Here is a 9931-nt window from a genome sequence, read left to right on the forward strand (position 1 = left end):
GAACACAAGATACGTGATGATTGAACAATTAACAGTTATCCTCCTCTCTCAAGCAGAATCGGAATAGAAACCAACCTTATAACGGAACTTGGAACCGGTTTTGATTTTTTTTTAAATTTTTTAAATCTATTTTTGATCTCGAGTTTCCACCATAGATTTTTGGCTGTCTTGTCATCCTTTGGCTAAAAATTGTTAAATAGATTCTGTGAGGCTTAATATTCGTTGAAGGGTCGTTATCTTGTGGTTGGTCATTAAATATAAATTTAAGCGAATACGTTTATTTGTTTTTTGGATTCCTTGAAAGTAGCGGAGAGGTAAATAAGGGATGACTGACACCTCAATAACCATCTCAATTCGAATCATCTCTCATCCTCCATCGTGTCTCTTTCAATTTCGATATTATCTATTGGCTCATAAACTTCAATAATATCTTCAGAATACCATTGTTCAGGTCTTATAGTTTTTGGACCCGAGTTGAACATGACAATTTTTTCCATTTCTTTCACACAATCCGAAAGTTCTTCAACGTGTCGAACAATAAGGTCTGAACTTTTGCAAGTTGCATTGAGCTGCTTCTTCTTTTCACTCATGTCATTGGTTTTAATGAATTCTTGAGAGGAACATTTTTCCAATTCAACAAGCTCCTCAAGAAGTTGCATTGCTCTCTCGAGCGCCGAACATTCATGAACTGAATTGAAAAAATCAAGAAAGAAGTTCAACTGTTTTCTTCTCACTTCAATGACATTCTTGAGATAGAACTTCATTTCTTCAAATTCAAATATTTTCATATTCAAATTTCCCAAAAGGTCAATGAGTTTTTGTTGATCTTGTTCTGAATAAAAACTTTTGAACATGCACATCTGAACGATAATGTGCATCATTTCATCGATGAGAGGCTTCATTTGAGGCTGATTGCAATATAACTGGAACCATTGATGGATCTTTTTGAAATATTGTTCTGCTTTGATGTGAATGTGATTCTTCAACTTGCATTTCCAATCAATCAATGAAATTGGTTGAAAAGTAATGCTCTCATTAGAAGGTAACTTCTCGAAGGAAGTGGTGAAACTTTGACAAGGAAATGACAACCTCAATTCATACAAGAGACCATGCAAAAACATGGGCCATGCATTATCAGAGTGTAAGATGGTGATTTTACACAACTCATTTGGCTCCAACAAGAGCGTTCCATCCAAATAAGACGAATCGCTTTCCTTCGTGTTTGCTGCAGAAGTGTTAAGTATGATGGTTTCTGGCAATGTGAGATGTTTGAGATTTGGAAATGCAGTACAAATGGCCTTAATTAAGGTTGGTAATGGTAAAGATGTACTCAAGCCATAGACGGTAAGGGAAGAGACATGAGGCAATGGATTTTTTACAGCTGTTTTCAATGAAGTCCCATTCAAAAGGTACAGTCCTAAATTCGTGACAGTACTTGGCATGAATAGAATAGAATCCAAATCATTCACAGTCAGTGAAGTAAGTTCTGACATGTGGTTCACGTTCAGTTTAGGAATCTCCATTATTTCAAGAGAGTTTCTGTTCAATTTAGAACGCCGCAAAATCCCGAAATCACACAAATGCAGTGTTTTTAACTGTTTTCCAAAAGGGAACTTTACCTACAAATTAAACTCCTCTTCATTCATTTCACCCTTAAATGCCAACGATTCGATAGTGGGAGTTTTCTCAACAATGGAAAGCATATTTGAAGAGTCACGGAATACCAAAGTTCTAATGCCTTGTGATTTTACCTTCACGGGGCATTGATTCTCTTTCTGAATGAGTTGACATTTTTCAAAAGTTAGAGAATGGGTCTTCGAAAAAATGTCTGAAAACCAAACCGCCCTCGGCGATGAAGACACTAATCACCTTCGCCATCACGCCTCTATCAAAGAGGTCGCTATTCGCCCGCATACTGCAAACAAATCTCTTTCTGCTCAAAAATCGGCACATGATAAATGGAGAGAAGAAATGGAAAATGAAATTCTAGAGGCTCCGTCTTCCGTCAATATAGCCAATTTGTCGGAAATACAACCTAGCCCACCCAGCATATACAACTCCCCAATGTTGTCGCAGCCAGAGGTCTCTAATATTACTACAACCTCTGGAGTCTCAGTTTTTAATACCTCAGCCATGACCGATGACCATTCTACTAAATTGAAGCGACATCATAAGCTCTTCAGAGTGGTAGCCTTTACTACCAACTCTGTCGAAGAAGTCCTTGCAACCGTCGCAATGAATGCCGATACGTTGTACGGTAGTAGAGTTGTCAGTGAATTAGATTGTATTATCTTCTTCTTCAAGTCGCGCAAATTGGCAAACCAAGCAATATCTGCTGGTGCTAAGTCCAAGCTCACTATGATACCTCAAACCGTCAAAACATCATTCCGTTATAAGGTCGACAAGGATTTAGACAAGACTAATATGCATTCTATTATCTCAACCCTTGGTTCTTCTATCAACAATATCAATTTTAGCAAGATGGATGATCAGGAATTTTGGGCTATTGGTACTAATATTGAGTTACCTGCCAATCATTTGAAGAAATTTAAGCTTTCCAAAATGAGAACAGATATCTCTCGCTTCCGTATTGCCTTTAATGGTAAAGAAAAAGATCTTCCTAAACTCAAGGGTGCCATTAGTTCCCAATGGAAAGTCAAGATTGAGAGTATCGAGTTGGCTAAGAAGATGGCTGTTGTTGGTATTAAAAAGATCAAATTACCAATAACATTACCAAGTTCGTCCAAGTTGGTAATTATAGTTTCAGAAACCTCTCATTCTCTACTAGAGTTGCCAATTCTATCAGTCACAGAATGGAAGCTGTTGAAAAACAAATGTCTGAAATGTCATCAGCTCTCCAAAAATTGACAAAGGAAATGGTTGTCTGGTCTGGTAAAAAGGTCACGGAAGGCTTTAATAAGATCAACAAAGCTGTTGAAGAAATTAATCAAAAAATCAACGCTCTCTTAGGTACTACTACTCGCAACAAGGGTAAAAGTGGGCATAAGAAGGGCCGACATTCCCTTTAATGGACCCTCATTCTAAAAGAAACTCCTTCAATTTAGGTACTGCTAATTTTGGAGGAGTTGGCTGGGTAAAACAATCTCAATTACTTACCTTAGCCCGCAAATATGAACTGGATGTCCTTAATATCCAGGAAACTCATTTAAAATCCAGTACGAAAGACTATTGGAATATATGGTATTTCAGATCCTTCTTTCGTGGCTACTTAGTTTACAATTCCAACGCCACTGAAGGTGATAATGGAGCAGGAATTGCTACTATTATCAGACCGTCACCTTTTATTAAGGTACTCCAATTCGTCGAACATATTCAAGGCAGATTATCAGAAGTCATTTTGGAACATAAATACCTAGGTGTGGCTCGCATTTTCAATTGGTATGGCCCGGCTAACAAAAACAAACTAGAATTCATGAATAAGGCTCTCAATATTATCAACATTTCTACTCAAACAGCGGTCTTTCATGGTGAACGTATTGTCATATTGGGAGATTTGAATGCCAATACTAAAACATTCAATAAGGTATCTTATGCCGCCCATGAACGACTATTAATTGACCAATGTGACAAATTGAAATTCTTTGATGTTGTTCCTATTCCAAACACACCTTCGTTTTCTCAACGCAACAAATACTCTCATGGTTTTTCTCGCCCGGACCATATTATTACTTCCCACAATGATTATTCTGGTGTAGAAGATGTTCCTACTGCTTATTCTCACAAACTTTTAACTATCTCCTTCCCCAGTAATCCCATTTTAGACTTCCCAGAACAGTTCAACAAATATATTATCCATCCTAAAATTTTACAATCCAAGATGAAGGAAATTAATAACGATTTTGCTAAGGAAAACCCTGACACTCTTTTAGAAGCCCAAAATACCCTTGCTAAAATTGTGAAGAAATATGGTTCTCTTAGCACAAACAAGCCCTCATTGATCACTGATAATCGTAATGTCAGACAATTTCAGACTTTTATTTTCGATTTGAAACAATATCTCTATAAGCGTAAACATGTTTCTACTATCACCAGCCAATTTTTGAACAATAATTTTAGCCTCAACAATGTCAAGGCTAAATTAGAGGAAGCTAAAACCTCACTCAACAAGCTTATTGGATCTTTATTGGCTGACCGTAAACGGGTCTTTGTGAATAGAATTAACAATCTTAACTCTAAACAACCGTATTCCTATGCCTTCAGAAAAGAACTAGTCAGTCCTTCTATACTCAATGTAGTCCAAAGTAACCATAACTCGACAATTGTAGATCATTTTTCAGCCATGTTTAATACAGAACAAGAAGTGACTAAAACTCTCCCGGAAATCAAGAAAAACAATACTGTAGCCCAATGGAAATTCCATCATATCACTGCCAAAGAGTTGGATAAAGTTATTTCTAAGACAAAAAATTCTATGGCTGGCTATGATAACATTTCGGTGTCATTGTTGAAAATTCTAGACAACAATTCGCTCCAAATACTTGCAAAATGTATCAATCACACAATTGACAGTGAAATGGTTCCTAAAGAATTGGGTATCGGTATTCTACTCCCATTACCCAAAATCAACATGCCTTCAAAATTATCAGACTTTAGACCTATAGTTGTATTATCCGTGATCTATCGTCTATTTTCTTCTATTATCAACAAACAATTCATGAATGTCCTTGAAGAGGCTAATTTAATCCACACTGCGCAACGAGGATTCATGAAAAAAGGTTCAACATTAGAACACCTTATCAGTCTTCGGACTGCCTTTGCATACAAATATCAGCACAAACAAGAAGTATTTGCTATGGCTCTGGATATCAAAAATGCTTATGGATCAGTAATCCATAAAAGATTTATCAGCATTCTCAAGAAACATGGTTTCCATAGCTCTGTCATTAATCTCTTGACATCCATGATCTCCAATAGCGTTATGAAAGTACTAGTCAACGGATTTCTATCCTCCCCTTTCGATGCGAATGTTGGAGTTCCGCAAGGCGATCCTTCAAGCCCGGCATGGTTTAATCTTTATATTAACTCCTCAACTAACATACAAGAAAAGCTTAAAGGAGTTCAAATATTTAATATTACCATCCTTTTATTATTATATGCCGATGATATTTTATTGATAGCTAATACTAAGATCGAAATGAATTCCTCTCTAAAAAGCCTCGGCCGTGAATTAAAGAAAATAGGACTCGCTTTAGCTCCCAAGAAATGCAAACTCTTAGCTATTACAGCCAAAGCCAAACTATCTAAGGCCCTAGTCACTATTGGACAGGATATAATTGCCACATCTTCTTCTATTGAATATCTTGGGGGTATATGTACCTTTAAGAATGATTTTTCTTGGTCCTCTGATAATCCAATCAACAAAATCTCGAATCAACTGGCATCAGCTAAAACTTCTAATCTATATCTCAACAGCATCACCACTACATTAATGTCCAAAATCATATCTTTGCCTAGATATGCCTGTAGTTTCAATGGAATCAATAAGAATTCTCTTGACAAAGCAGATATTATGGTTGCTAATTTTGTCAGAAAGGCTATTGGATTAGATTACACATTATCAAAATCAGTCATTTTTAATTGCAAACAAATTGGGGGCCTTGGTATTACTCGCCCCTCTACTTTATTCTTCATTGAACCTATTTGCACAGCAGTTAGATTATTCAACTCCTCCTCCACCATCACCAAAAATATTGCTTTGGCTGCTTGGAATGATCTTACCTTTAACGAACCATTTTGGAACCACGTGAAAAATATCGCGGCTCAAAATAATTGGTCTCTCCATTACATTGATGAACGGTATTCATTTGTCAATGAATACGAAACCCCTGTCGACCCTAGAACTGAATTACTAAACAACGATAGATCAACCATGAGCATCTCAGGCCTTGGAATCTTAGACCATAATAGAACCTGGCATCCATGTACCATCTCCTTTTGGAGCAATTATTCACTCAAACCCTTCCAACAACGACTATTATTTGCTCACCTACACAAAGCAGAAATCCTTAGAAATTTCGGAAAAGATTACCCTAATTGCCACATTTGCAATACCAAAGCCAACTGGGAACATGTATTCACCTCATGCACCATGTGTGGTCCGGAAATCAAATCATTATACACAAAATGGGACAACAGTTCCCTCAAATTCAATGCCCCTCTTATCAGACTTCCCTCAAACCATTCTCTCTCTTGTATTCCAATGGATTGGAATGGTAGTATCAAAGACGAACCTCTTCAACAATTAGACTTATCTCCCCCAGCTTTGACTGATTGGCTAAATGAAATATATCTCTCATTCGCTGCCTATGTTGGCAGTTGTTACAAAAACGCCACTTGGAACAGTTCAACTGTACTCAAGAAGGCTAGAGGATATATAATTAAACCCAAAACTGCAAAATTTGCAACTGCTTGGGAAACATTTAGCAGTCAGCTTGGCGAACTCAACTCCAACAACATCTACACCTCACACCTACACACCCATTAGACACACTATCGTCGGACAATTGAGTACCTATAATTTGTTTATTTTTCAATAAACCCATTCCTGTATTTTTCAAAAGTTAGAGAATGAGAATTCATTCTCTAACTTTCATCATTTGTCATTTGCAACAGGTCGAGAATTTGAAAGGCATTTCGTTGTTGAGAACGACCACACGAAGCGTTGATCGTATGATCCTGTTCCGTTGTCGTACTGCAGCTTTTTGCAGCAGCTGCAACTCACAAAATTCCCTTTCAGCCTTCTAAAAAAGCTGCGTCTGTATTTTGACGATGATCACCATCAGGAGTGCCAATACATGGCTCTGTCAGAGATGATTTTGATGTCATACAGGTGTTATTTGAATAATCGGCTAGTAACATCATGGGTTGATAGTTGCGAAATTATTGTTGTTTCTTCTTGTGGAGGTTTTTTTTGTGTTGGGTTTTTCATCGATGATCATGCGTCGTCTCTCGAATTCCAAGCAAGATTTTCATTGAGAATTCCCATCGCTAACTAATTTGAATTCAATGTGAAGTCCTTATTTGATAAAAATAGAAAAACTTATTTCTTCGCATTCATGTTGCAACAGAGTGAAGCCACATACCACCGTTCGAATCCTTTGGAGTTCGAAAACCTGGCAAGAATCAGAGCGCAATGTGAAAACCACTCCTCTTGCATTGGCTTTGTCTACTGCAAACCCCAAAGTCATACAAACAATTCCCTATAAGAAGGGCCTTTGAGTTGGCTTTCTGCGATACGAGTGGATGTACCTGTTCATGGATCCACTCCTGTCTATGCGTCTCTTCTCTTTTTAAATGAAAGATAACCTCACGATTAGCTGCTCAACCTCTGCCAGTCCATTCATGTGTGTTTTACGAATACTTTACGAATGGCACATGTCGTGTGTATCATGGTGTCAAGTTGTTAAACGAGACAACATTCGTTCTGTTCTTGTGTCCTCTGCCTCTATCCAAGTCAGTGACAGGCGCCTCAAATATAGAGACCTTCCTTAGACATGATGGGTCTCAATATGTCAATTACCGAAAAGACAGTGTGGTCTACCTCATTGTGGTGTTATCCATAATTATCCAAGCATCATTAAGCATTCAATTAACGATGGAGATGACAGTTTCTAACAGAGCGCACAAAATTCGTGTGGACAGTTGCAGATTGAATGAAAATAGCCATGAGGACGGCTATTGAATCAAAGCAAACGATCACGCTGTCGCAAGTTGAGATATGTCCATAAAAGTAGCCGAAAAATCTCTTCCATCATCCTTTGAAACGAGTCCTTGTGGAATTGTAGAACCATTTAAGAAATGTCCAAAATGTTCATGACCAACCGCACTGCATTAAAAAACACCCATACCGCTCAAAATGGTCTTGATGGATTCAACTCTAGAACATCCGAATGATGGTGAGAGGACTACTAATGCCGATATCCTATAAATTGAAATCATGGCCTCATAATCATCCAAAAATCATAAAAAACAACAACTCGAATCTACTCGTAGTCAATCCTTAATTCCAATAATAATCATGGGCAGCTGTGCAAGTGTAGTGTTGCATTCTTCCAACTCGCTACTTCTTAAGGGAACGGAAACATCAGAGAAAGTGGAGGTGGACTGGACGGCCTGTGAACTCTCTGATGGCCGTCATTCCCCATCTGTTGACTCTCATTCCTCTTCAAATAACAACATTGTGATGATGCAAGGACATGAAAAAACACTGGTGGATTCTCAAAGAGAGGAGGAGGAGATGGATTCCTCGAGTACAAATCAGACAGATCACACCATTTCTCATCACCAAGAAGACGATAATAACAACTGCTCTCTACTGAACAAAAAAAGAAATTCCTTAATGAAGCCAAACCCAGTCCATTATCGATCCATCCCTTTCATTATCGTTTCACAATCAACACAATCTCAACTCTCAATTCAAAATCGAGCTAAACCTTGCAATGCTTTTCTCTGCGTACCAGACGATATTAAATCGTTGTAATGTTTCCAACCAAGGTAGCTTTTCTCAATTACCTTTCCTTTTTGATGAACATATTAACTTATTACAAATTAGAATTTCTAATTTCCTCCTTCACCCGTGTCAATAATTTTCCTAGTAAATTCAATCCTTTCCAATTGTTAGGATGAGTTTCGATGGCATCCTGTTCTTTCAAGCCAATACCCCAAATGCAATCACTCGGTGAAGCTTCAGCCAAAATTTTGTCTCCGGTCTCCAATAATGCTTTTTTCAAGTGTTCATTCTGAGTGAATTTTGCAAGCAAATGTTTATAAACCAATTCTTCTCGATGTTGTTGCCAAACTTGTTCATCAAAATTTGAGACTAGTCTTCCCAAGTTTTTTGCAGTTGATGGACTTGTTGTTTGCAAAATTTGTAAAGCAATTTCATGATCATCAAACAATATGGCTTTCTCATACATCATTCCGATCTCTGTATTTTCAAATCTATTGCCCGATAGAGTATACGGAGCCGTATGCCAATTACTAAATGGTGATTTATCTTTCCAAAAGAAATGATACTTTTCTGAATTTCCGAATTTATCGTACGGTTTTTTCTTGATATTGGCTGTGAAAGAGGAGCCTTTGGATGAAGAACTCGATGATGACGATGAAGAAGAAGAAGAAACTTTTGAAGGCATTTTTCAGTGGAGAATATTCTGGAACAAAATGGAACAACCTAATTGATAGATTGTTGTTATGTTTTTTGTGAATCTTTAATTTTTGTTCTTTGAAATAATTTCTCTGACATGGAAATTCCAGTTGTTTTGAATATTTGGACTGAAAAACATGAAATTCCTTGTAATAAAGTTGTTCAACTAATTTTTTGCAATAGCAACAATAAAATTGAGTTGGGTGATAAACTGAAGTAATTCTGGCGTCTTTCCTTTAAATTATTCATTCCAAAGGTCGCTACGTTTACAATGTTGCCTAACCATTCACAAAAGCAGTCCTTTTACTGAATCAGATCATATACAGCATAATTGTCAACGTTCATTCACCCCATTGGGTTCAATGTTCTACGCGATTATTTCGTACAATCACCCCTAGAAAGAAATGTCTGAAAGGCCTTATTTGTGGTCTACTTTCACGATTGAAATAAATTGAAATAACAAGTGACAAATTGGTTACGAAATAGATCAATTTACAGCCCCACTTTTACCATAAGATTATCATCATTTGACAATTGTCATTTTGATTGCTGACAGATCCTGAGGGCATAAATTTAAAAGGCTTGTGTAAGATTATACAATTTGGATTCTCGTTTTTTTTATTTGTTTAGAATCAAGTGAAACATGTTGTCGTGTGATACGGCGAAACACCACTTTGAGACCTAATTTTGGAGATCTTGCGTTTTTGACGATCAAGAGAATAATTGTTACTTTTTTGAGAAACTTTTTCGGCTAAAGAATGAGAT

General features: G+C 37.2%; 4 protein-coding genes across 4 annotated transcripts; 2 read left to right on the forward strand and 2 right to left on the reverse strand.

The window, feature by feature from the left end:
• Positions 1-359: 359 nt before the first annotated feature.
• FDP41_002931 (uncharacterized protein) lies at positions 360-1523 on the reverse strand (the record flags this gene model as incomplete). Its single annotated transcript, XM_044706180.1, has 1 exon — positions 360-1523. The coding sequence occupies one exon, from the start codon at positions 1521-1523 to the stop codon at positions 360-362; it is 1164 nt and encodes a 387-aa protein (XP_044562752.1).
• A 301-nt stretch (positions 1524-1824) lies between these two features.
• Positions 1825-2868, forward strand: FDP41_002932 (uncharacterized protein; the record flags this gene model as incomplete). Its single annotated transcript, XM_044706181.1, has 1 exon — positions 1825-2868. One exon carries the CDS (start codon positions 1825-1827, stop codon positions 2866-2868), a length of 1044 nt encoding a protein of 347 aa, XP_044562753.1.
• A 160-nt stretch (positions 2869-3028) lies between these two features.
• On the forward strand, positions 3029-6505 carry FDP41_002933 (uncharacterized protein; the record flags this gene model as incomplete). The annotated part of the gene is made up of 1 exon (XM_044706182.1): positions 3029-6505. One exon carries the CDS (start codon positions 3029-3031, stop codon positions 6503-6505), a length of 3477 nt encoding a protein of 1158 aa, XP_044562754.1.
• A 2056-nt stretch (positions 6506-8561) lies between these two features.
• On the reverse strand, positions 8562-9155 carry FDP41_002934 (uncharacterized protein; the record flags this gene model as incomplete). Its single annotated transcript, XM_044706183.1, has 1 exon — positions 8562-9155. One exon carries the CDS (start codon positions 9153-9155, stop codon positions 8562-8564), a length of 594 nt encoding a protein of 197 aa, XP_044562755.1.
• Between the last annotated feature and the right edge of the window lie 776 nt (positions 9156-9931).

Source organism: Naegleria fowleri (genome assembly GCF_008403515.1).
Source record: "Naegleria fowleri strain ATCC 30894 chromosome Unknown tig31, whole genome shotgun sequence".
In the NCBI taxonomy this organism is placed as follows: Eukaryota; Heterolobosea; class Eutetramitea; order Acrasida; family Naegleriidae; genus Naegleria; species Naegleria fowleri.